The 27,868-nt window shown below is 43.9% G+C and overlaps 1 protein-coding gene and 1 long non-coding RNA gene across 4 annotated transcripts; both read right to left on the bottom strand.

Moving 5' to 3' along the window:
• Nucleotides 1–4,962: 4,962 nt before the first annotated feature.
• On the bottom strand, nt 4,963–11,862 carry ATF3 (activating transcription factor 3). 3 transcript variants are annotated; one of them, XM_015857351.3, is made up of 5 exons: nt 11,746–11,862; nt 10,792–11,150; nt 7,499–7,742; nt 6,644–6,751; nt 4,963–6,031 (listed from the first exon to the last, which is right to left on the bottom strand). In XM_015857351.3, exons 3-5 carry the CDS (start codon nt 7,736–7,738, stop codon nt 5,834–5,836), a joined length of 546 nt encoding a protein of 181 aa, XP_015712837.1. In that variant the 5' UTR covers nt 7,739–7,742; nt 10,792–11,150; nt 11,746–11,862; the 3' UTR covers nt 4,963–5,833. The 3 variants fall into 3 exon arrangements, with proteins under 3 accessions (XP_015712837.1, XP_085397261.1, XP_015712836.1); XM_085541135.1 differs by having other exon boundaries at nt 10,895–11,150; XM_015857350.3 differs by lacking the exon at nt 10,792–11,150.
• A 1,033-nt stretch (nt 11,863–12,895) lies between these two features.
• LOC146761302 (uncharacterized) lies at nt 12,896–27,799 on the bottom strand. Its single transcript, XR_014943824.1, has 4 exons — nt 27,745–27,799; nt 18,234–18,479; nt 13,887–14,168; nt 12,896–13,661 (listed from the first exon to the last, which is right to left on the bottom strand). It is a non-coding gene; the product is annotated as an uncharacterized LOC146761302 (long non-coding RNA).
• Nucleotides 27,800–27,868: the final 69 nt, after the last annotated feature.

Raw genomic sequence — 27,868 nt, 5'->3', positions numbered from 1 at the left:
TGTAACTCAGATCTGGGACTTCAAGAACGCATAGTAAAACCACAGGAATTAGCTACAAGCGTGGAGGATTCAAATCCTGTGTGATTCAGTTTTGAAGGCTGTAGGAGATAAAGGCAAGAGGGGAAGTTCTGACCATGCCACTATCAGAGATCTGTGTTTATCCAAGTCAGGAGAGAGAGGATCTCTGTTCTAGCCAACAAAAGGTAGCTGCGCTCTGTCAGCAGAGGGACTGCTGTATACTTGGTTACTCCCCGACTATTTTCTTTTGTTCCAGTCTTAACTCCTAACCAAGAAATTTGTCAATAGATGGACAACTTTGACTGCAGTAGCTGTTTGGATAAAAGCATCAAACGAAGTACACGTCTGCTCTTCCATTACAAAAAAAGAAAAAGAAAAAAAACCCAAAACGGTATTTCTGGGATATTCATGAGAACCAACTGATCTGATGTAGTCCAATGTGTTGCTAATTCCTAATTTAAATGCCCAGAGGGAAAAGTGACTCCGCCATCGTATGTGAAATGATGAAATGTTGAGCTTGATTTTATCATTACTTCTCAGGAGGGAGGCTTGAGGTTTATGGTTGATAGTTCCAATGCACCAAGCTTGATTCTTGGCAGTTAGTAAAAAAAAGAAAGAAAAAGAAAAGAAAAGCAAACCAAATTCCTGGAACTATTAAGAAAGAAATAGTGAACATCAAGATCCCACCATGTCGATCCATGGCTTGGCTACATCTTCATAGTTATGGTCTCCTGATCTTAAACTCCTGGAAAAGACACAGGCCTTTCTCAGAAGAGCTGGGTAACAGGAATGACTGAGGATGTGAACTGTGCTACCAAAAGAAAAAGCAACTGAACAGGTTGGGGTGGAGTGTAAAATTACGAGTGTTGTGGAGAGCGTGGACAAGCATGAACACTTCCAATGCAAAAATGAGGGTCTGTCAGGTGAAGCTGCAAGGAACAGGGCCAAAACAAGCAAGGGGAAGCTTTCTGATGAGTGGTGACAGGCCTATAAATCTTGTCACAAAGACATATTGTAGGTGCTGGCATTGGGGTTTGTTTCCATTTTCTATGTAATCTATTCACAGGTCTAATTATCATTGTTGGTATTATTATTTTAGTGTCAGATCGAATATGCTTAACTTGGAGTCTGAAAATCATTAGCTTTTTTTTGCTTCACGTATCACTGCCAGCAGTAGTAAAGCTATGCAGCCAGACCTGGTGCTGTATCAATAATAGAATCTGGTTTATTCTCTTGTAATGGCTCTGAAGATCTGTCAGAACTGGAAATTAGTAAAGAACTATTTTTATCACTGAAGTCAGCAGTTCTGATTCAGTGTCCAATAGGGTCTGCTTTGAGTAATGAGATTTTTTTTTATATTGTCACTCTTTATCTTAACTACACTTTAAAAAGGAATGATGTCTATTATGCAAGCAAAAATCTGACCCTGCTGCCATTATAAGCCAGTGAAGAACGCTGCTGAGTATTTCTGCCCAAATAATCTCGAACATTTTCATCATGTTCCCAGGGTCTCCAGTTGGGGGCACTGGGCAAACACAGAAACATGGCTACGGGCAGACTCATTGGGACTGATGGTAGCACTGAAGGACGGAAATGACAAAAGGTGAAAGGACAGGAGATACAGTTGCCACTTTGAATTTAGATTTTGTTTCTCTGTTTGTCTGTTTGTTTTTAAGATGAATTAGATTTAGCTTTTAAAACTTTCTGTTTCTAACAAGTGTAGCATTTTGTTTTCCTTATCCCAATTCACTGGTAAAACTGACAATGACAGAGACTTTAACATCTCCTCCTTAAGAAGTAATTTCAAATTCTTGATGGGTCTGTGTAGAAAAGTTATTTTATGTTTAAATTTGTTGGCATTTGGTGTTGTTAAAAGAATACGTAGCATGAATCACTGGCTTTGCCTACCTTTGGTATTAGTATTTATTCATTTATATCAAGGGAAGAGCTATAGAAAAGTAGAACATGTTCCTTATTAGTGTGCAGGGTAAAGATGAGCATACATTAAGGTTTGCATGGGCCAATACACACACAGACTCTGTGTCTCAAGCAAGACCAAAGGAGAAGATAGAACATAATATTTAGTTCAAGGAATATTAATTATCCCATTAGCAATACAGCACAGTAGTCAGATGCTTGTGCAATTAGATGGTTTCAAATGAGGTCATTTAAAGAAAAGATTGTAAAATATCAGCTTAGGAATCCATAAGTCTAATTTTGTTGATAATATTTTCTAAGATGAGGCAGGTAGATGATATAAAGATGTACGAAATTGGAAGTGAATCAAGCTCTCCAAAATAACGTTTGGTAATGGGTTTAGGAGAATGCATGAGAGAGCATATATGTGGGGGAGGGAATATAGAAGTTGCATATCTTTAAATAGATGTACCAATAAGAATAAGCATCCCATGTTTCCTGGTTTGTAGAAGCTTGTGTCTTCATTCCAACTGATATTTTTAACTAGATTTTGTAATAGTACAGTGGATTTCTTGGTTCCTTGGGCTCCTGGCCTTCTGTCTCCTCTCTGCCGTACAAGCTAGCATTGCTTGCAAAGGACTGAAGCCAAAAGTTCTGTCCACACCACCAGCTATCAAAACACAGGGACTTCTGTCTGAGTGCAGATAGTTATGGAAAGGAGGATAGAACATTTTGTTCATCTTCCCTCGTGCTTCTCCACACATGTGTCTGCACACACAAAAAACACACAGAACCAAACCAAAGCCCTGATTGTACTGTGCTTCTTTGGTCTTCCACATAACCGTAGGGAGAAATCTGTGAGTGTTAAAACTTCACAAAGTAAAAGTATTAATCCCCTTAGGTAGCTGGAAAGCTGAAATAACTATCAGCTGGTTGGCTGTGAGATTTGGAGGGACTCAGAAGTTCTAACTTCCTGTTTCTTCATCTAAGTTTAGACCAAGAATGAGAAATTTGCTGGAATCCATGATCAACCTCTTAATGGCAAAGCTTTGTTTATATCTTGACAATCAGTGAGCAGTACCAGCATCACCTGGTAAGATGCTTATGTTTGAAAACCTATAAAACATGTTGGTTTTCTTTTAATATCTTGACATTGTCATAAGCAAATGAAATTGCTCCTGGAAGTTAAGAATGAATTAAATGACACATAAGTAAATATATATTATTTTTTTATTAAAGTATCAAAACAAACTTGAAAATAGAAAACAAACTGCTTTTAAAGCATTTTAAAGGTTCTCCTGAATAACGTGTACTTTAGAAACCTCATGCAACATTCTGCTCCTGTCTAGCTGTTCAAACACTCTCTCATGGGCATAGTCAAATCAAGTTGAGTACCATCACTTCTACAGCAGCGTGCACAAACACACATACTCACAATAGAAAGCAGCTGTGACTCCACATACAAAGAAATAAAAATAATTTTCTTCTGACAATAGTAGTGGTACCCTATTAACATAATACACCCTAAATACATAACATCAAGCAACAAGAGCATGACGCCGGCGTCATCAGCAATATGGTTAAAAGCAACCATACAGATTCCCTAAAGGAGAGACATTGTGTCATTATATTCTAGTCTCTGATTGAACACTTTAAAACAGCATAGGAGACAAACTCTTGTCTGCCGCTATCTGATGTGCTAAAGGCAAAGCCAAAGTGCACGATACCATCATGAGGCCTCATTTATGTACTCCCATACTACAGAAGTCAGACATCAATGAATACTGTTTGACAAATTTACTGATAACATATTTCACGTATATCCATCATATGACGTACAACCGGCCCAGTTCCCCATGGAACTTTCCCCCTGACCCACTGAAGTTGCTGCAGAGGCTCCAAACTCTGCCTGCAGGGCATTAATAAAAATCTCACTGAAGTCAAAGGTATCTCCTTCCAACATACAGAAAGAAAACAGATTCTCAGGACAGGGTCAGACCTAGTGTGATATCTTTTTAATACATTCATTTTTCAGATATATGAAGTACATAGCTTTTAAACATGATATAGGACATTACAATATATCCAGATCTCAGGAAAATGTACTAAGAAGTTCTGTTGCAGAATATAAAGATCATATAAGGATCAGAAGTGATATCTGATACATTCAGCCAGGACTTGTAAAGGAAGAAGCTTTGGGCTGAGGTATCTTTAAGTTTAGCCTTTAGAATAAAACCACAAATTCAACAGTGCATAACTGGTGTAAAATATTATGTACTGTAAGCTCCATTTAAATTGTGACGTCGAACAGCTAGACACCATTGATCAAGGTACAGAATTTTGAGAGGTATATTCTGTGCACCCAAGCATTCAAGATACTCAAGTGCTTCATCTGAGGAGATGACGAAGGTTAAGTGTGTCTCCTGCAACTCGTGAAGTTTAGGAATATATAATATTAAACACCAAGAGATGAAAGTAAAAAGACAGCACAACACTTGTGTTTTCAGTTTTATCTTGCTTGCAGTATTTATTAACTTTACTCGTTATGATATTAGTGATAAATAAGGATATTTTCTTTTACAAAAAATTGTAAGGATATATTTTGTAGGATTAAACAATCTGAGAATTTCACAGAAACATCAGAATTTAAACACTCGTAGCTCCAACTGTATTGTCCAGCAGCTCTTCTACCAGTTCAGAAATGTCTAAGGTTAGTATTTCATTAAAAAATAAGAACATTTATTCACTACATCAGAACTCTTGTCTCCTTCAGACTCTAAGTAACACTTTCGATTGACTGTAGTTACCACCCAAACATAAAATAAAAGTAGCTGCAATCATAATTTTCCCCTCCAAATCATCAGGCAAAAGGAAGCAGTCCTGACAAGGATGGAAAAAGCTTTGTCTACATCTTACTCCTGACAGCCATCTGTACAACCAGATCACTACAGGCCACGGAACCTCTTCTGTCGCTGAGGGTTAAGGCTTGTAGGATTAGATCCCAGATGTTTAAAAAAAAACACACAAAATCTTGTCATGATTCATGAACCTGGGATTCAGTCCTGCAGTTCTTTGCTTGGACAAAACCGTATCAAAATCCCTTCATAGTTACTTCCTTCTTTCCAGTGGGTCCAATTCACCCAGTTGCCAAGTGATGGTACAAAATGCTCTTCTGAATGCAAGGAAACACTGTACTTCCCAAAGGATAATAGGTGGGGTTCCAGCTCCTAAAATACCAACTTAGCTACATGGATATTTTGCAAGAAACCTTTCTTTGTCACACATACTAGGACTTGTCAAATTCAGTCTCTGAGATGAGTCATAGAAAAAAAAAACTCCACACAAGTGTTGTGAAAAAGTTACAAAGCTTAATTGGAACTAAAGGCTTTTTGTGTGTTGGTGTGTGTTAGGTTAGAATGCAAAATTATGTATCAGTACATTCTGCCAGAAACCATCCTCCTGGAAACTACAAAACTTTAAAAATACTCTGTCTGCTTTCCCTGACAGCCACAAGGAAAAATAGTGTCCATCCAGCACAGCTGTATGTACCATGTGCATCATCGAAGTCATAGTGTTCTAGCACAAACGTCGTGAGTGCAGATACTGTATACTAGCAGAGAGCTAAATCTTCTGAAGCTGTTGTTTGTAGCTCCTAGGAACAGCATGTATGACAGGTGCAAAACCTATTATGAGGCAGAAGGCTCTTCAGTTTGACCGAGACCGTATCTTCCGAGGGGAAGAATCTCTGACAAGCCAAAAATGATTCTTTCTGCTTAAGAAAGCGATCTGCCCTTCCTAAACGCTCTTTACTAATAGAATCCTACACATAAGTCAGATCCTCTGTGGATTCTGTTGCTGTTAAAACATACTATAAATACTTCCACATTCGCCATATCACTTAACCTTGTAATGTTCCTTCTTTGATCTGTTGAATAAAAAGATTCCTTTCATCTTCAGGTGTCCTTCCATTTTGTGCCCGAACTATACAGGTGGGCCTGTGAAGATTTAGCATGTATATCAAATGCTGCTTCTCATTCTTTAGCTCTTCAATCTGGGCTTTTAATTCCGCATTGATAGTTTCCAGCTTTTCTGATTCCTAGTCACAAGGTACAGACACAACTATTAGAACGTGGATTTAACGTAGTTAATTGCAGTATTTATCTAATAGTTGCAGTTTTTATTGGTGGAAAAGCAAATGAATAGAAGTTACATGCTCTTAGCATCCCATAATGGTGAAACTATACATCCCCCAGTTGATAATAGTCTTAGGAACAGATTGACAGTTGCTTTCTTTGGCCTTCACAGAACTGTAACAAACACTGAAAAGCCAAATTCAGATTTATATTCACTTACAATGGCAGGCATCCAAAGTAATGTTTCTATCTTGTATAAGATTATTCTGAGCTTTTTGGGTCAACTATTGACCCAAAATTATTTATGCCACATACTAACTCCCCAGTACACCATATCATGTATCTGTACATTTATGTTAAGCCATCTAAGTAAGAACGTAGTTCTCTGTCAGAGCCCCTGGATACAGAAACAAACACAGGCCTGATGCTGCTCTAAAGTAGTTTTAAATGGTAGCAGATAGGCTGAAGAAATGTCATCTCATTCATAGTATGATGACAGACAACTATATATATAAAATACATATATACATTAATATGTATATACACACACATATATAAAATCTAAAGTTACTTACTTTCTGCAAACATTCTGTTTTTTCCTTCTTTTTGTTTCGGCACTTTGCAGCAGCAATTTTGTTCCTTTCCCTTCTTCGCTTTTTTCTTTCATCCTCTTCAGGAGAAAACTATCCCATAAAAACAGATACACACAATCCATAAGATGTTGTAAACATTCTGCCTATATTTTAATAACTCTGACATATTTAAAAGCAATACAGTGCTGTTAGTGCTGACATCACGAGTTACATAAGGATGTGATCTGACCTTGCTGGCAGTACTGTAAAATGGTAGTAACTACATTGAAATTGTCAATAAAACCTGGCTGGAGTTTGGACGGATGTGATGGCTCACTGTAAATCAATGTAACCCCCCAAAATTGCTGAGTGTCTTCCTAGGCTGGATACCAGCGAGGGGGTGCTGGGCTCAGACTGGGGTGTTGCCATTTCCCTAACTCTGTTTCTTCATTTTATAATGCAGTGTTTTCCATTGAGATTATTATCTATCTTAAATTAAAAGCCTAGTGCTTAGGTTGTAGCACGGGAAGGACAACTGCTGTGACTTATTCCAAGTTCAGCCACACGTAGGCAGAGAAACCAGATTTAGCACTTACTCTAATCACTGTCAAACACTGTCCTTAGTTCATAATTAAAAATAAAACCTTAACTTACAGACTTCAATGGAAATTAGAAATACTGTAGGAATTTCTTAGAAGTGAATAACAGAAAACCAAGCAACAGGCTTAAAAGGATCAAATGAGCTAACATGTTTAGATGGTGGAGAGGGTTGTTTGTATTTGACATAATTAGTGCTCTTCTGGTTCAAGCTGCTTAGAGAACTGACCATTCACCCCAAAATGCTGGTCAGTGCCATACCTCTGTTTTCATGATCGATGTTTCCATCGGCCTTTCGGACACTGTCACTGTATCCAAAGTAGAAGACATCCTGTGGGACTGACGTTTGTTTTGGATGGCGAATCTAAGTTCCTCTTTCACCAGTGGGGTTAAATTTGTGAAATCATCAAACCCCAGTGACCCTGCGGGGGACAAAGTGGGAACAATTGCGGAGGCGCTGACTTCTAATGCAGACACCTGGCCGGTGTGTTGGACCATCATTTTGCTGAAAAGCAAAAAGAGACAGGAATAGCCTTTCAGCAGCTGTACAGAGGCAGATAACATCTACTAGAGGTCGATTTCATACTGTGAAATAATATATTTATTGCATTGCTTCAGCCCACATTCACTTCATACCTCACGAGAAACAGTTCAGAATTTGATCACTAGTAAAAACTTTCACATCAGGCTCACCTCAAGGCAGCGTTTTAAAACAATAACAAAAAACAGTAACCAAAGAATTATTATTATTATTTAATACCCAGAAGTATCTCCATCTTCACAGCTACCCCATCACAAAATCACAGCTTGAAATGGATGAAGCACAGCTTCATCTCAACTACACTTCAGTAAAGATTAAAGTTTTAGAGAAGCTGAATTTTGCTAACCAAGACAGGATCAGCTACAGAATGCTCACCACATTCAGCTTTACAAGCAGACAGAAAAATGTGTCTCGTTATAAACTCCTGAAAAGCAGTTCACAATCAGAGCTGTTGGAAAGGTGGAAATCTACTCATGCTCTGGAGCTTTGAGGCACAAACTGGGATAGAGGGAAGGAGTAATGAAAAACGTAATGCCAATTCCTCCCTTTTCGCTCGTAAAATCCAAAACTGTCCTCACGTGCCCTCAACAACAAGTTTTTAATTCTTCAGTGTTTATGGCCAGATCTCCTGCGGATATAAAGCTGTGTAATCAAAGAGACTTTGGCTGAGACTTTGGTTAATGGGGCACCCACGGAGGAACTTCATTTCTAGCAGTTTTCCAACAAAAAGAAACCGATCTAGCAGTTGTCTCTGCTTTCCCCTTTTTAGCCACCCTCAGTCTTTTAGCCAATTTTGGAAGAGGTGCCCTACATGTGTACAGCTTAGTGAAAAGTGGTAACCCCACTAAGGGAGAAACGCACAAAACTCAGCAGTCAGCCAGCCAAACACCATGGGCAACCCAGTATGAACCACCCATCCCTCAGCAGAGGCGAGAGAAGAGGTCTGGAAGAAAGCTGAGCATTTTGTGTGGCCAGCCCACAGGACAAGAGGTGCAAATCCATGGGAAAATAGATTGTATTACCTCCTCTAATCATAAAGCAACTTTTGTGCATTGGATTTTGCTGTATTGCTTTTCCTGCTTTCCTTATTGTGGAGGTTTTTGAGATGTTTGTTGTCTTGGATTCCCTTGGTAATGACACGACACGTAATCTATTCCTGTTTAAAGTTGTAATGATAGCAAAGTCGTTGTAATTAACGTAGTGCAGGTAAGCAAATAGTTGCCTTGGGACAGCAGTGTGGGTAAGTTAAATTTCCACGTGGACAACCCCAATTGTGCAGTTCCCTGTTTGCTACTGCTGTGACATGGCAAGAAGTGGTTGGGGTCACGTGCCTTGACAAGAAGATAGATTTCGCTCAGAGATATCTAAAAATATACTGTAAATCCACATCGGTGCAAATTGGAGTAGAACCCAGCTCCTCACTAAGCGAGGTAAACACAAAAATCCAAGGGCAGTGAACTGCCAGCAGGTAGAAAACCACTTGTCCAGCTGCAGAAGTTTCCTCAGTTTGAGTCTCAATGACCACAAAAGAGCCAAAGATTTCCCACATCCCAGGGGTGAAACGCTGAAACCACTGAAATCAAAAGGAGTTTTGCTGTTGACCTCAGTGGGGCCAGGATTTCACCCTCGGCTGTTAAATATGAGGAAATAATTAGGAACAATTTGTTATTCAGAAAGACCTTGGGAAATTTATGTAATTCTCTTCAGAAAGCCCCTACTCATGAGTCACATTTAAAGTGCCGATACATTTTAATACTATAATCTCAGAAAGCCACCAGTTACTTTTTTCCCCCCGAGTCAGAAAGGCCCTGTGATTTCCAGCTGAACTGCTGGCATTATTTAGCACTTCCCAACACTCAGCCGTTCAGCTCACTGAAGCAGCCAGACTCCGTGACACTGAGCCCCCACTGTTCACACAATTTGGAGCTGTGCTCCCTGACCGTCGGTCTGCTCCTCTCCTGCTGCTGCCTTCATTCAAAACACTTAATTCCATATAACTCAATCAAACCAGGAGATTTCAATTAACAATAAAACCATTTCTCCAGCACATGGAATAATTAATGGGCCAAGCATTTCTCAGCACGGTGGGAGGGTGGAGGGGGAGGGAGGTTATTCGTTTATATTTCAGTTTAGGTCAACTTTAATTAAAGTCAGCACCAGAGGAAACGAAGAATGCCCGTGTTTTAGTAACGTGCCTGAGAGTTGCTCTTATCTACCAGGCAGTGCTATTCCTACAAGAGCTAAGTGCACCACGACCCCCAGTGCAACCCTACTGTAATGTCCTCAGGTATCTATTAATCCACTTTCGGTTTATAAAAACATGGAAGGGAGGCTGTCACTGGGAAGGGAAGCCCAGAAAGAGCAGTGCCCTTGTCTGCACGAATCATTGACCTCCCAGGCACCCTGACAGCGTCTCCCTTTACCCATACTTTGGAGTGGGGGCCCTGCCAGAGGCCAGGCAGGCTGGAGGGGTCCTGTCCCCAGCCCACCACAGCTGGCAGGGCTCCTTGCCCCACGCTGACTCTCCAGCGGGGCTGGGGCCGGTACATGGCATGGCAGGATTCCTTCCAGTGCACGGCTTTGGTGGTCGGGAGTGACAGGGATGTCAAAAATAATTAGCCTGTGCTGAAGCCAATAGTAAGCCAAACAGATTGGCTTTCCATAACAAAAGGTAGATGTTTTCCAGTTTCTGAGGAACAGATCTACTTTTAGAAATGCGTTATGAGGATGGAGATTAGATTTTCCTAATAAACATAAACCGCAGCAGTTTGCCCTTTCTTCTCCCAACTTCTGCACAAATTGTTCCTCTGTCTGTCAGCTTTCAAGAGTGTCATGCCGCTCTTCCCTAGGTCTGCACAGCAATAGGGATATCTAGCCTCAAATTGCAGTTACATCTGGGCTTCCTGATCCTATCTGTTTACTTCATTAGACCGTGCACATGGGATGGCAGCTCCGGTCTATTTTGAGGACTTCTGAAGTTACTGGAACTGAAGGTGTCGAACATTTCACAGACCTGACCCATAAAGGCACAGCTTGCTCCCGCTGCGAGCTCACGCTTCTTTACTTTATTCTTAGTTTGGCAATTCCCCGGGGAACATTTCTGCTATTGCTGGTACCTTCGGCTTCAGGTAGATTCAATCAAGTCTGCTCCCGTCACTATGCTTTGTTTGTTCTTTTCTCAGCGGCTCTTTCCATCCTCACCAAATCTACCCATCTCCTCTGCCGATGTTTTAGCTTCGGCACACGATTCCTAGCCGTGCACTTCTGTTAGTTATGCGTATTCCCGAACGACTGCTCGGAGTCTTTCCGCTCGGCTGCTGACGGCTGACCTCTCGGTTTTGCTTCTTCTCATGAATTCCTTCTCCTCTGGTGCTGATGCAACAAACGCCGATAACCATTGAGGTTAATCTTAAACAGCATTAAGGGCAATTACAGTTCACAACCTCCGTGCACGCCGGTTGACCTTAAGCTTTCTGACATCCCACATCACTCCCGAACCACTTTCCGCCGGCATCCACCCGCTCAAAAGCCAGAAGAACCCATTTCGAACGGGAAGCTACTTCTCTCTAACAACTTTTCTATCGAGCCACGCCTGCCTCGCTTAGGCGAGACTTCAGCAGCCGGTCTCCGTGTCGGACATCGGCACAGAGAAAGAACCGCGCGAGTCCCTACCGCTTTTCCTCCCGGTGGTGCGGGCTGCCCGGCGCCCCGCAGCCGCTCCTCGGCGCCCCGTTGGCGGTCGGAGCGGCGGTCGGAGCGGCAGCGCGGGCGGTCACGGCCGGCATCCCCCCGGCGCCGAGCCCCGCGCTGCCCGCCCCCGCGAGGCGCCGAGCGGCACGGCCGGCCCGGGGCAGCCGCGGCTCCGCTCGGGGCTCCGCTCGGGGCTCCGCTCCCGCCGCACCCCGGGAGAGGGCTCCTCCGGTTTGCCGGCTCGTCCCTCTCCCCGGAGCCGTCCCGCGGTTCCTACCTTGGATCCGCCGCCGGCCGGGGCTGTTCGCCGGCCCCGCCGCGCCCGCTCTTCCTCCCGTGCCCGCTCCGCCGGCGGGAGAGCAGCGCCCGCTCGCGCTCCCCGCGCCTCTGCCTCTCGCCGCGGTTGCATCACCCCCCTTATATAGCCGAGCGGGTAGAGCTGGTATTTACTCTGGCGGCGAGTCCCGGGCTGATGTCATGCTATTAATAGCTCCCGGAGGGCGGGCGGCCGGGCGGGGGGGCAGCGGGGCCCGAGGCGGTGATGCAAGGCTTTCCCATTGCACGGAGGGCGGGGCGGCGCGGCCTCGCTCTCCATAACAGGAGCTCACCGAGCCGGGCCGTGCCGGGCCGGGCCGCCGGGACCCCGCGGGACCCCCTCCCCCAAGCGGCGGAGCGCCCCGTGCCGGCAGCGACCCGCGGGACGGCAGCGCCCGGCACCCGGCACCCGGCACGGGGCCGTCCTCCCACGGCGCTTTCTTTCCCCCTTCCCTTTTTTGTTTTTTTTTTTCTTCTTCTTTTTAACAGACTTCAGGGGGCGTCCCGACTTCTCAGGCGTGCGGGACTTAGCCGTGCTGCTTTATCATAAATCAGAGTCCTTCTCACAGCTCGGAGACGGTCAAACTAAGTGAAGGCAGCGCGGCTTTCGAAAGGACTAGAAAACGGGAGCCTTCTTCGCCCCCAAACTGTTGAACGCCCCCTCCCGAAAAAAGCCGAACCACCCCGCGCTCGCTCCGTGCCGCTCCAGCTGACGGCCCGAAACGCTTCCCCGTATCGGGGCGGGGGGCTTCAGTTCTTAGCCCGAGGAAACGGGGAAGGAGCCGTTTAATTAAATTCCAGAACGCTGAAAATAAATAAATAACTTCTCCCCTTCAAACGGCGCAGCACGCGATGTCGTTCTGGTTTCGGGGATAACCGGAGACTCCCCGTAGGAGGCAGGGGAACGTGTTAGTGGCGGTGGTGAAGGGGTTTTGTTTTGTTCTTTTTTGTTCCCATAGCTTCCTGGTTCGGTAAGTGACAGCAATTGCCTTCCAAAAACGCTAGAAAATAGACGTATCAAAAAAGCACCTATCCGAGAGCGCGAGGCTCGCAGAGATTTGCACAGAGTTATCCAATACGATAATACTCCATCCTCGGTTCATACAGACTTGTTCTCTTTGGGTCTGCCTGCTAAGAACGGGAAGAGCTTGGAGACTCGTTTATTCACTTACAACACAGACCCCGATCAGCCCTTCAGGCAGTTAATTCATTTTGCAGCGTTCACGGGGCTGCATTTGGTAACGGGTAACACGTCTCGAGTGGGAAAAGCTGGCACGTACCGATAGCTTAGAGCATTTAACCGAGGACACGGATTTCTAACATTAGTCTGAGCCCGTCCGTACCTCACCTCTGTGCGCTGTGTCCACACGGGTGTATGTGTGCATACATCAACTCACACGCTGACCACCCAGATGGGAAGCGTACTCTCAGCTTTTGAAATGTCACCGTGCTAGCACGCTCAGCTCTGCAAACACAGCGTTCCTATTTCAAATTTAATTGCCTGCCTTGAGGGGGAAAAAAGAAAAGCAGGCAGGTCGGTGCTGCTGGCTCTCCTCCTGCACAAGGTGCGGCTGCTGGTGCTCCCCAACGGCTCGGTGCACTCTGCTGGCACAGGAGCCAGCCCTGACCCACCTGGCAGCTGCTCCTGCTGGAGGCTCAGGCGCTCACCTAGCGATAAATCAAGCCGAGTTCTTTCAAAACACGGTTATTTCTTAATCTAGGTAAATCAGAGTCAGAAATAACGCCAGGCAAAGGCTTTGCTCTTCACAGGGCTTGTCATTTCAGCTGGGCGCGCTCTGAGGAGCTGACGCTACTTCAGAGGCATAATGTTATAATACATGCCGTGTTCAGAAACAGCTGGCATCGTTTTTCTCAAGCCTAGAAGAAAAAAAAAATAAAAAATCCCTCTCAAACAGAGGCCAAATGTGGAAAATGTGTCTTCCCAAAAGATAATTGGCTGGAAAGCGCCGAGCATGAAGTTATTGTGGAAACGTGTTAGCAACGTTAGTTTTAGTGGTCACGACCAGGTGCCCGCTGTAATGCTGACAGAGATGTAGCAACTGCCTGTTCCCTGCAGCCCCTGCTCCAGAAGGGGGAACTTACCCGGAACCTTTTTTTGACCCGTAGGGCAATGTCACAGCATAACAGAGGTGGAAAAAAGAAGATCCGTCATCCAAAGTGTCCAGAAGTACCTTTGAAATGGAACCGTTGCTGTCCGGTTGTTTAAAGGTCACTGACATTCACTCAATAATCACAACACTTGGCTGAGTAGACGGATGATACTCATCGTACTACATTCTACAGATGTAAAGCCAATAGTTTCGTTTGTGGTCCGACATCTTCCCCGCTGCTGGTCCCACAACTCACAGCAAGCCACGCTTGGAACTAAAAATTGACAGCAAAACAGTTGTGTTAAGTCCCGAACCACTTCTGGAGCAAGAGAGCCCCTCCCTGCAAAGCAAACAGAGATCGTTCTGTGTGCATTTCAGATTAGGCCACCAAGACATGTCCTGGCTTGAAACACTTCTGAGAAAAAAGAAAATGAAACCACAGTGAAAAATAAACTGGGCTCCGTTGTGTCACACAGGTTTTACCCTGCTCTTTAAAAACAAGTTACCCTCACCTCTGTGAAGATGTAGGATCAGAGTCCTGTTCAAAACCAAGTTAATTAATTACTGAGACTATTATGAAGTGTGAGTAAAGACCAGCACAGTCACCAGATGCTCTGATGCTCTTTGCCAGTTTCATTTTCCCACATCTCAGTAAATATCTTTCATTTGCCTCCCTCTCCAATCAATCTACCAACCTTTCTCCGTTCCATTTTTCTGCCGGTGTCAGAAGCTGTTGGGGACAATCTCACTGGCCAGTAGCCACTTCCTGTAGCTGAAATTCCTGTTAAATTTCTGCTTTCCAGGTACAGCAGCTCATCACCAGCACTGACATTTGTTGGGTCTTTCTCCCTTTGGAGAGACACCAGACTGAACCTGAGGTTCTGTCCTTGCAACCCTCAGAAAGCGCCTCAGAAAGGAACTCTTTCCTTTACCTTTTCCTGACCAAATCCTACCTCCGTATCCCTTCACACCACTTCATATCATCTTTGTATTTGCATAAATCAAGGACTTGCTAAACAGAGCTGTAAGAGTCAGAGCACAACACATCCTTCCAGCAACAGCTTTCTTTTGTCTTCTGCAAAGTTACGGAGGTCAATCAGACTAACACAATGCAATCCGCGCATCCCATCCAGATTTTGTGTTGTTTCATGGTCACGAGGTTCCATTAAACCTACTTGGTCTGGTTAAAATACAAGATGCAAGCAAATAAAAAGTGTAGTGATATCTTGAGTAAAACCCATCCGTGTGCTCTGTGACTTTAATTAAGTCTTGAAATTACTGCAGGTCCAATTTTTCCCTTCATGGCATATATGTGAGAAAGAGCGTTCCTGAGCTGAGTTACTGTGCTATAAAATCAGCACAGAATCAAGCTTTCTGACTGTCCCTCCAAAATGTTCTGTATTTCTGTGATGGCAATCAGCTTTTGCCATGTTTATTTAACAACACTACAATCCATCTGGTAAGACTCCTCTGTTCTCCAAAACACGCACTACTTTTGAGCTGAGTTTCACATCTGATTGGACTAACAACCGAGCTGAAAATTAACAATACTCTTTCCAAGATTTAGATTGCTGCTGCTTGCACAGAGGGAGCATCGGTGGTTCCCGGTCACCCCAGGGCTCATCAGCTGCCAGGCAGGGACCCCTTGGGGGTCTGTGAGCTGCCTCCACAACTTTCCCCAATAAGCCACTGAAAATCCCAAGGCAAAAGTAGTGAGGAACAAATGCAGTGCAGAAGGTTTGGATGTCTGCTGGTCTAAAAATTGATGGGAGTTAAAAACCGTGGAGGCAGAGGACAGGCTCTCACTCCAGCTGTATGGCAAATTATCCCACCGTATTATATTCAAACCCACCCAAGTGAGCGGGAATTTGTCTTGTAGTGGGAAATTAGCTGCTATTAAATGCTCGATTTTTACTTCTATTCTTTAACACTGAAGACAAGATTCATTTGCTCCTTGCTTTTCTCTCCACAGCTTGCATTTCTTTCTTACTGCCTGTTTCCATCACTACCCAATATTCCCTCTAAATACATTTCATGCTCTGCTTTTTAGGGTTGCTTTTTTTTTTTTTAATCTCCTTTTTTTTGAACGCTCATTTTTCCTACACACTTTTGCTTTGTTTCAATAGCAGCCCTCCCTCCCATTCCCTTAAGCCAGTAGCTTCTCGTTTCTTTCCTCACTTCTCTGTTTCTCTCCCTCTCACGTCTCCCAGTTCCCTCCCTGTATCCCTGGATTCCGTCATCCCACTTTCTGTTCCCCTTTGCCACAGATTTTCTCCCATTGGTCACCTGCTCCTGCCCAGGCAGCTTCCTAAGTCTAAATGAGTCATTTTGATTTTCTCTTTCTGTCATTTTACTTTTCGTTTCTCTGCCGATAAGACGGAGCCAGAGATAATTACATTACTGGAGGATGCAGCAATTACCACAAACTTTAACGCCCCAAATTTCCGTGAACTTTCATGGAACTTTAGTGAGCTAGATGTTCCAGAATGGCAACTTTCATTCTTCTATCCAGTGCTCTGGCAGCGTCTGGGGGCACATTATTCAGACCCCCCCCCCCCCCCTCTGTAGCTGAGAGAGCCTGATGGGCTGACCCAGAGCAGCGCATCTGTCGCTCCTTTCTGCTGAAGACTTTCAGGGTGTTTTTGTCAGCTGGACTTGTGCACTGCCATAAGAGCTGCTCACCACAACAGCCCGCAGTTACATTCATTAGTCCAACAACCAACAAAGAAAAGGCATCTCACACTGAGGATCCCACAGATGAAATAACCACATCTTACAACAGGCTGAGTAAAACAGAATCACTGGTTCCACTGAACAAGAAAAATATTAATTGTGCTCCAGGCAAATGTAAACTACATCTCCCTTACCCAGCCCTTATCTTCCCATACAGATTATGGCAATAAAAGTGCTGTCTTCACAGACCCTTCCCTCCACTGTCCCCTCCCTGTAAACACATGCTGGGATGTTGTTTGAGAGACCAGACAGGGGTTCATACTGAACCACATGCATTCAGTTTATGTGTAAAAAACAGTTTGCCATTTAAAGAGTATACTAAGACCTGATCTAACCATTGCTAGAGTCTATGGAAAGATTCCCTTTGACTTCAGTGAGAGATAAATACGGCTCCAAATGGCTATGAAAAATCATCACTTGGGGCCACACTGCTACTGAGATGACATAAAATAAACGCTTAGGAACTGTTCATTGTAAGAGTGCGTTTCACTAGGAGGACTTGGTGTGAGTGTGCTCCTGTAGCCTGTAAGGTAATCACAGGGATGATGGAAAGAGTGTGAGAATAAATGTATTTTCTACTGTGATAAGATCCAAACATTTTGGGTACGTTATGGAATCATCGTGCTGCTGCACACAAACACACACAGGCACACTATAAAAGTTTCCTGCTCACAGTGATTGCACTTGAACCATACATGCATAAAGAATGTTCTGGGGTTTAATATGTGGGAGCTACTGGTAATAGGTGAATGGTTGGACTGGATGATCTTTTAGGTCTTTTCCAACCTTGGTGATTCTATGATTCTAATATAATTAGTGATACTTTTAACAACAGTTCTCATCTGTCTTGTTAGTATGCAATTTACAATTACTAAAATATCAAACAGATATTTCCAATTATTGATTTCTACATTAAAAAAATTACATTTTACAATTTACAATAGAGTTGTCATCTACAGTAAATTCATAACCAAGGCAGCCATTGCAGCTTCCCCTCTGCTTATCTTTTGTCCTCTCACCTACTTCACATGTGACTTGCCATGAGGAGAACACATGAATGATCTTAACTTTCAACCTCTTATCTCTGCTTTTTCTTTCTTTTTTTTTTTTCCTTTGGTTTGCTTTAACCATACAGGAACTTGCCCAGCTAATAAGGACAAAGTGTAAATTAACTGAAACCAATGGAACTGCAGCCTGCCTCAGCTTTGAAGCCGACCCCTAGCTCAGATCCCAACTGGCCTTGGGCATAGGAGGCAGCATCCAGCTGTCACCTGCCCTCCATGTTCAGCCCCATGAGAATGCTGAGCCTACATAGGTGCTGATTTCATTCAGTGACTCTGAAGCAGAATGCTTACACGGAGAGGAAAGCAGGCTCCAGGATGCCCTTTGTCCAGAGGCACGTCCTCAGCAGCATGCTCTAAGTCTGGCACCATCTGCTTTACTAACAGCTCTCAGCTTCACAACAGCATAGCTTCAGTGGGAGAAGCCAAGAGAAATGTTCCCCAAACAGCACAGCTTATCATTTTGTGGCCATTTCTCCTCAGAAAGAGGGGACAGGGTTTTCATCCCTCAGAGCGAAAGACAAGAACTGAACTCTGGTCCTTACCTCCACTCCGAGTGCTGATGGGGCTTTATGAAAAGATGGCCTCAGTCACTGAATGGTGTTCTGCAGAGTCAGGGTTTATGGGGGAATGTTGGCATCACAAGACTCTCATCACAGCGGTGCTTCACCTCAAGCCACAGGTTGGGCTGTCAGTGGGGTGAGATTTCAGATGTAGCAGCCCTGCGGTGCTTCTGGTCAGCATATGGGGGTTGGAGAGGATAATGGCATTTACATCCGAGGGTGAAGTGGCTGAGAATCACAAACAGAAATCACAGATGAGGCTGGTGTACTTCATTTTTATGTCTAATTTTAAGTAGCACTTTGATGTGTCACCAGTCCTGGGCTTTTGTTGCCTTCTAGGAGCGTTATTATCTGTTCTTACCAATTGCCATATGCATTGCAGCAGCATTTAGCAGCAATAAAAATTCTGAGTGTGTTTCACTCACAAGCGAGAGTTTGATGCTAAGCTCTGAAATGGATGATAGTTCTTCAGCTGCTGAACTGAAGGCCAGGTTCAGCACAGGAATTCAACACACAGCTCAGCAGACTCTGTCCAAAGACCTTGCTCAACTCAGGACTTGCTGTTTAATGAAGAAATAAGAGAGCCTTTATAAATAATACAACTTATTTCTGCTAATGTGTTTTTTTCCAACATGCTTGAGATGATAGTGCCTGATATGATACAATGTTGTGATCTTTCATTAAGATCATTATTGTGGCCATTTTCTTGTATGTAGGGGTTAACAATTCATATGAAGTATTGCAATTACTACTTCTTTTTTCCACTGAAACTATAAAAGCTTAAAATTTGAGTGGAATCTGAACTATTAAAATAAACCTAATGACCTTAAACCTAATATCCTTAAAGCCTAATAACCTTAAAAAGGCATGGGGAATAAAATTACTGTTTTGTCCGCCTGTTAACACCAACCTCTGGATGCCTTGTGGCTGTTCCAGCAGTGCCTAGCTAGTAAGCATTAGTGTCTACTGTACTGCACAACCAGCTCTAAGATACATTTCCTATTTTCTTTCTAATTCTAATGGACCTGGGATGTAGCAAATCATTGAAAACTACCTTTTTCAGTAAGTTTAGAATTAAAGGCTTCCTGTACTTAACCAGGAATGCAGAGGATTAATTGCACACTCCTTTACACCCAGATGAACCGTGAGCTTTGCTGACTGAAAACTCCTTGGAAGCATTCCACGCTGAATTGATTCTCCCTGAAGCAGCAGCAATAAGAGATGATGACTGATAAGAAAAGCTTTTTCTGGTACTTTAATGATGAGTTGGAAGAGTTTTCATCCCTGTATCTGCACTCTGCTTGTCATTTACTGGCAGGAAATGCCTTTCCCATCAGGCATTTTTACTGTTAAACGCTGGGAAAGCATAAAATATAAAGAATGAAGAGAAAAGGATAATCTCTGCTAAACTCACACTGCAGCAAACAGAAACTGCAGTAAAGGTAGAACCAGGATTGGACCCCAGGCACTGGTAGTGGGACTACAGAGACCAGAAGTGGAGGTAGGTGAGCTGCTGTCTAGAAAGTTTGCAAGCTAAAGAAAAAGAGGAAAAAAACTAAGAAATTTCACCCAGGCAGCTGCAGAACAAAAAGGTGTTTTGATGGTTCTGTTCAGCTCTGTGTGAATTACTATATGTTTATAAAGGGTTATTTTGTTCCTTGATCTTCCTCGGTACCATCTCAGGCATTCCAGAGCTTAGATGCAAACTTAGGCAGACTCAGATGATGAAGATGTTAAACTACTGTAAAGAAACACGACAAAGAGGCTGATTTCTTAAGCTATATGTTCTTTTAAAGTAGATAGTATATGCCTTATAACTTCACTATATATTTGTCAGTGCTTCACAGGACTATTCAAACCACAGTTTGCACAAGCATACATCAAAAGATCTAGCTTACGCTACAGCTTCAAGAACCAGGACAACCAAAGGGTGAATCGGAATATTGGTCAGTGCACGTGAGAGCATTTTGCTAATGATTTCCGGAGACAGAAAACTGTCCCGTGCAAGCAATCTCTAACAGGTACAGCTAGTTTGAGGAATTCTAATTGTTTAATTATTTAATTCTAGTACTTATCAAGACCTTTAAGAAACAATGAGGGAGTTTTTTTTCCCTGATACAACTCCTGTGAAGTTCAGCGCAAGGTCAGCCCCAATTAATTTTGCAGGGCTGTGCCTGCAGTGGGAGTGGACTGCTGTCCAGAACTGCTGATTATCAGGTCAAGAGTCTGCTTGCTTTTGCAAATAAACATTGGCAGAGTTTTAGTGACTGTTTGCACATGAACGTGCACGTTAGTTTAAAAACGTAAAGACCTGTTTAACTAAAAATACCACGCTCCCCTTCATGTAGAAAAGAGACTTGGATATGCATTTGTATAGAAAAGAGGCTGTGATATGCCAAAAGGCAGCAAACGCCATGAGAGAGAGTAAAGATATACAAATAAAATACTTGTGGAAAGGGCTGTTGGGACTATTCAGCAGGTTTCACTGTGACTTTCGCTGTGTTCTATACTGGAGTTCAGTACTTTACTGCTCCACACTAAGGGAGGAATTTACAATGTTTAAGGGCTCGGTTTCCCATAAAGAAAAAATATTGTCTGAGTATATTTAAGTATATCAGTTTTTCTCATAAGTGAAAGCCGATCAAAGCAAAACGTGGTTTACCATCCCATTTTAATGATGTAGAGGGAAAGAGGAGGATAGAGGAAAGCATTTCCATACCTCTGCAGTTATTTCCTGCCCTTATATAAGCCAAGATGTTCCTCTCAGTGTCAGAAAAGTTGTTAAATGTTTCATCAAGTGTGCTCCAAACGACAGCCATGTTGTGGCGTGGGTAGGGAACAGGCAACCACCGGCTCAGCCTGACATGTGCTCCTGAACTGACAGCTTTCATCACCAGGTAGCACGTGTTTCACACACGGCTCTTTTTCCTTTTCAGAATGCCCGTTGCATGTATTTTCACAAGAGGTGATGTAAGAGCAGCACTCCTGGCTGCAGCCCAGCTCCCAGGGAGGTGACCGGCACTGCAGAGCAGTGGGTGGCCAGGGCAGGGCTGCCTCAGGAACTGTCAGTACAGGCCTGGGAACTTTTTCTCCATTGAAAGATTGGGCCCTTCAGAAAGTAGACATTTATCAGGGACCATTTCAGGATTCTTCCTTTCCTCTCAGGTTTTCTAGTATGTCATTGGGTTGCACTGGTACTTCAGACACAGCCATAAAGGCAGCAAAGGGGCTGCATGCTCACACCGCTCCTCCGCACTGAGCCCCTATCACAGGCTGTCAGCAGGATGGAGACACCGTCCTGCTCTCTGAACCCACTCCCATGAGCTGTGTGACAAGAGAACCTCTACGCCCTTTGAGTCTCCCACATAGTCTGTTCATTAAGCTGTGCTTCCTTGAAATGTGCTTGTCCCAAGTGGGCTGCTGACAAAGCTGGAGGTGGGAGAGGGTTGTTATAACCACACTTCTTCTGTCACCCCAGCCCAAGGCCTGTCCTTGTCTTTCTCTGCTCCTGCTGAGGCATGGAGCCCAAGAGGAAGATTATATGGTAGTGTTAGTGTTAGTGGCTGTGGTATACATGAGACTGGATGAGATAATGGTCATCAACTATTAGCATCACAGTGACTGTTATCTCAGTCACCTATCCCCCAGATTCCCCTCAGGTTGGCACAAGGGTCTGTCTCTTGGTCTCAGCTAATTCTGGCCCTAATTCTTCTTTCACATCATGGAGTGACTTCACTGGCTTCATTCTGGCTGCACTTAGTTGGCACAAAGAAGAGGGTTGGTCCTTGAGACCAGCTTCTGATAGACCTAGCATTCCAACAGCATATTCATTTATGCGGTAAGACACCTAAATATCTTGTGAGGTAGGAGGTGCAAGGTGTTCTCTCTGAGTTATGCCTCCTTCTACTACAACGTAGACTATTTTAGATGTTACACATATATCGTTTTCTAACTGCAGCCTGCGAGGCCACATTTCGTAAGCATTAAACTGGTAGCAGGGTTAGGGCAGGCCCTAATTATATTACAGTCTAATAGGGAAGCAGGCTGTGTCAAGTGAGAGGTCAGCAACGTATTTCTGGAGCACATCTCAAAGTTCACTCTGTACGCATCCTTTGCTTTTACTAGAACATTCACAGTCTGTTTGTTTCAAACAGGCAGCATCCCTTCTGTGAGCCTTTCCTGAGAGGCCTTTGGGACAAAGATGGTAGGTAGAGCCTCCAAACAGACATCAGCTGCAGAGCAATCTCCTGTTCTTTGTTCTCTCCCTCTCCAGCTCTCCTGCTATGGATTAGGTCAGCAGCTTTAAGGTGGACATGCTGTAGTAACCCAGACAGCAAACATCAAGTTCTAGAAGACCGTATGTGCTGCAGCTAGCAGTCAGAAAGCGATCTCTGTTTAGGCAACCTCCTAGATCAAAATAAATCTAATTTAAACCTTGTTAGACAATCAGTGGGACCTAACCCTGGTCTTACTTCTCCCTATTGAGTGTACAAAATCAGCAGCACCACCTTGTAGTTCCATGAGGCTTTGTGAGAAAGGAGTGCTAAGGAAAGGAGCTCAACTGGAGATAAGGAGTCAGAGCCAAGGCAGAGATCTCATGTTTAGGGACCGGAGAGGACAAAGGTGCCCCCTGCAGCCCTGGGGGCTCCCACTGGGGAGCTTGGGCTGCTCCCTGCACACTGCAGGCACTGCTGGGAGCCACTTCGGGGGGAGTGAATAAGCAGAGTTTAGTAAATCTTGTATTCACAAAGCGTACTTCCAACCCAAAGTAAAATACAACTACCACAGAAGACCCTTAAAATAAACATCACTGCCATTTTCTTACGTGAGTATGTGGTTACTAATTCTGTTCTTTCTTTTTAGACTCTGAACTATGGAAAGAAATTGAACATCTTGACCTTGAGACACTTTCACGCATGCTTAATTTTAATTGTGCAAGTAATGGCAGTGGGTCCAGTGCTACTCATGTGTTTAAATTTCAGCACAGGTGCAGGTGCTGGCAGGTCAGGGCTTTAACATGGCAGAAAAACTAATGTCTCATTTTTCAGCATGAAAATGAATACGAGTTTTTAAAGATAAATCCTAAGGAACAGATTATAAAAATGAATCTGTATCGAGCAAACACTTCAACTGATTTATATATCTCGGAGAAATATTTTCATAATTGCAATTCTAAACATCCTGTTAGAGGCTTGGCTTTCCCAGCAGTCATGCAGGAAAAGGGAAATCAGGGATCTCCTCACATAATTAGCATCTATTTTCTGTCACTGAGCCTACGTGCTGCGCCTCCGCATCCTATGGAAACCATTCATGCTCCGGTGCCTTGCCAAATTCAGGCAATAGTAAAGCCCCCCTGTAGTCTTTCTAGAGAGTATAACAACTGCTAAGGCTCGTGCTGGAGATCTGACACACAACCCCATGGAGAGAGGAAGAAACCTACAGAGAGAGGGTTAAAGGAAGGAAAAAATGGGAAAACTCTGTTTTCTCTTCTTTTAGCAGAAGAGTCAGCATTTATTCCAAGGAGGCATTTCAGCCCCTGCCCTGCCCCACACGGGTGCCTGGGATCCTCCTTGGCAGCTCTTCTCTTTCCAGCCCACAGACCCAAGAAGGCTGGCTGGCTCCATGCTGAAACAGCCGCTCTTCATCCTTGTTAGCTCGGTGCCTGTTGACACAAGCACTGGGGATCCATCGCCATTGCAAACAAAAATATTTGCGGTTCATCTGAGGATTTCCCAGGTATATCCTAGCACATTTTTTTTCCTTTGCCAGGGTGTTGCTCTGATGCCAACAGCAGTGCTCCCAGGGCCTCCCCCAGGGGAGGAATATGTGGAATCTTATTTTGCTGCTGTTGGTGTGGGTATGCAGTCCTCATTCATTCAGCATTCAATTCAGTACTAATTCAGGCTAAGACATTATTGTCAAGATAGCTAATCTTATTATAGGAAACACTGAGCCTCTATGTGGGACCTCTACACCCCAGAAAGTCCAAAAATTAATGAGTTAATTTTTCCCTAACTCAGAAAAGAAACCCAACGTCAATGTTGACTTTTATTTGCTTTTTAAAATGGTAATGATTTTCTATACTGAACGACTGTCTGAATACTTTGATGTGAGCCTGGTTTAAAAATCAAGCTAACAACAACAAAACCCAACCAACCAGTAAGGGCAAGCTGTACTCAACAAGATCTTATCGGTTACTTCCAGCAAACTCCCCTCATCACCTCCTTCGCTCTGCTATTCTAAGTTAATTTGCAAAGCTTCGATAAGGAACAAAGGTTAAATAGTTGGGATTTGCACAGGTTCTGCGGTGCTGCCAAAAGTTGAATAAACATTACAAATAAATGCTAGTTTCTCCAAGAAGGACAAAGGCAGATGGTGGAGGCTTGGGGTGCAGCTGCCCTCAAAACTGTGGTAAGAAAAAAATTCCTCTGGAGCCGGTAGCAAAGCAGGAGCTGGAAATGCAGAGCATTGCAGAGGTGCTGCTTTCAAGAGTGCATGATCGGGGGCTCCAGGTAGCTATGGAGCCCAGAACTGTTTTGCAAACAGTTCCTGTTAAAATACAAAACTGTAACACATGAACCCACTCTGGGAATAATGGAGTACGTTTTTGCAGTCTGGGCTGAGACATAAGTTTTAGTAGCTGGGGATATTACTAATTACAAGTGGTGAAAATGCACATGAAGCCAGCCATTAGATTCAGATGGTGGCACAGCATGTTACGGTGGTGGACATTTATAGTTATAAAACTGTAGCCCTGCATGAGCTTATAGCAAAGGAGAGTCATTTCATGACTGCTAGGTTGTGCTATGGGAAATTATTTCTATCGATGGGACTTGGGTTGTTCTGTTTGTGTATGTTTGCTTTGGTTTCTGCTTAGTAATATTCTCAATATCTGTTAACTTCATTCAGGTTGCTCATTGTAGTAGCAGCTGCCATTCAAAACCACCTAAACACAGCACACCATAGACCTCCTAGCAAGTCAGAAGAAGGGAAGCTGAAGATGCAGAACGAAGGTCACGGTCCCTAGGTCATACAGCATGGAAACCACTGCAGAGAAAACAGAAAGGCTCCAAGTCTTGGTCAGCTCTTCTGGCAAGTGTCTGGGTGGCATTGTCAGCACAAGATGCCACGGCAACCCTTTCTTCCTTCTGCCTTCTTCAAATACGTACAACTACTTTGTGACCAGTTCTGCTATTCATTCACTCTAAAAATCAGTGATGATAATCAGAGCACTGTTAGTGCCTGGTCATGGCAGAGTTTTGAGAGAAATTAAAATACAGGATGTGTTTGGGAGTTTCTCCCAAATCCTTTGAATCCTCCTGGATAATAATCTTCCTACCAACAGTTCTGCTGCCAGCATATGCTTTCTGCATTTCACTCTCTTTCCCACTTGTACTACTGTGAACTGTATACTGACTGTGACACTGTACAGGAAAGTGATGAACTATTTTCAGTTTTAGTACCCTATGGACTCGTAGTTCATTTGTGTTGGTATTTCAGAATCAGACTTCTACCTTCACAGGCCAGTCCTGGGAGAAGTCAAGCGTACTCTGCTCTTAGGAAACCTGCGGAGCCGTGTGTGCTCAGCACACAACCAAGGCTGAACGATACCCAGCCTTAGCAAACAACCAGCTGAACAGCAAATGCCCAAATCATTCCAAAAAGGAAACTAAAACAGGCAGGTAAAAGATGGTAACTCTTTCTCCAGCTATTCTAACAAATTATCAGGAAGCCATCTCTTCTGAAAACGGCACCTAACTCTTGAAACTAAGCACTAACATTTTCATTCATTCTTACAGTTTCTTTCTTTCTCCTGGCTTATACATTTCCCAAATACTTCTAGCATTTATTCAGAATGCACTCATCGTCATTCTCTGAACCATTATCACCAGCTTTCTGACACGTCTTTCTTAGGAAGGAAGATTTCATCATGGTAACAGTACCCGGCTTTGCCTTATTCTTACTGTTTTCCTTCTTTCGTGTTATTCATGTACACAAGGTCCAAAATATTTGCAATATGATCTCATACTTTTTGTTGCTGTTTCATTTTGATCCTGTTTTCCTGCCTGGAAGGATGTGTGTCACTTGCGTTTTGAAACCAGCTCTGGTAAATACAGCCACTTCTTGAAAAGATCACTGCTTTCATGTGAGCACAACCTTTCCATAAATATACAAGTGGGATGAAAACCATGAAGACTTCTTGTGTGAACTACCCACAGCGGGGCTCAGTCTGAGCCCCATTACAGCACGCTGCTGTTTCTGGATCCTTCCTCACAGTCCACAACCCATCTTCCAGCTGTGTGCAACATGAGTTCCAAAGAGGGATAATTGTGTTATAAGACTTTTTAATGCCCCAACTTACTTCAGCTGTTATCAGCAGCTGGTTACTTCAGCTAGCTGATATGCCTCGGTGCCTTGTAAACATTCTCTCTAGTATTGCACATTACTCATAGTTTGAAAATCACTTTGACTCCTCTAACATAATTATGTTAATGTCAGATGAGTCACAGAGAAACAGAAAGCCTGCATCAGAGCTGCACCTTAGTGCCAGTTTCTGAAGGCCCTGTTGGCACAGGAGAAGTAGGTTAGGGGGTTCACCGGGAAAAACAACTTTCATTTAATGACTGATGTGAGATGACGATCGTGACTCACCAGGAGGGCGGTGTGACAACCAAATTCGGATTCAGAGAAACAAAACCAGAAAGAGAGTAGGCTGCATGATTATGTATAAGAGCAAGAATGAAAAGTGCTGCATTTCTAAAGAATGACTTTTCTAGGAAAACGTCACAGATACCTGCTGAGCACAAACAGCTTTTTGACATTCATGACTTAGTATCAACCATAGTGGTTTATTTAAATTTATATTGTAATTAGGCTGCACTTCACAGTCACCCATCTCTAGTGCTCTGTTAGTTCTACCTCCTTGCTGGTTTAGCTAACACTAGTCGTTATTGTGGATCGCAGTGCGAACAGGCAGAAGCTCTTCGAGCAGCCCAGAGGGGCAGCAATGAGCTTTGTCCCACTGCAGGCACCTGAAGGGACCCTTGGGGCAGGGCTGTCCCAGAGTACGGGATGGGGACACAGCCCTGCGGCAGGGGCCGTCATACTGTAACCTCCGGCGCTTTTTGTATGCAATACAGAAGCTGGTTGCTCTGGTATTCCCCTAACAGGTCGGTACACGCTCAAATACCTATCGATATTCATCAGGCTGGCATGTGTGAGTAAGATATATCACCTCAGTGTAAGATAAAGGCTCTTTTATTATTTTTCCATCGATAAGACAGATACACCATTCCCAGAAGAGTTCAGTTCCCAACAGACCCACGGCGCCCTCACAAAACGCAGAGTCCCAGCTGAACGAAAGGCACAAGCTGCAATCAGCGCCCACTCAGGTGAAGCAGAGGAAGCCTCATTCGGGCAGCGCTCACTCAGCCACAGCCACCTCCATCCCCGCTCGCATCCCCATCCCCATTCAGCAGCTCACAGCACTTACGTTTCCCTCTCGCTCCCTCCCTGAGCACGGCCCGTCGGCTCGCTCCCTCAGCCCCTCTCCCACCCGCCCCGACCCCTCTTATGAAGCTCCATCCCTCGTGCCCCGCTCCGTTACTAAATCGGGC

This window comes from Coturnix japonica, chromosome 3 (assembly GCF_054131305.1).
Source record: "Coturnix japonica strain WE chromosome 3, WE-NBRP24, whole genome shotgun sequence".
In the NCBI taxonomy this organism is placed as follows: domain Eukaryota; kingdom Metazoa; phylum Chordata; class Aves; order Galliformes; family Phasianidae; genus Coturnix; species Coturnix japonica.
The sequence above is the reverse complement of the archived record's forward strand: the minus strand, read 5'-3'. Positions and strand labels throughout refer to the sequence as shown.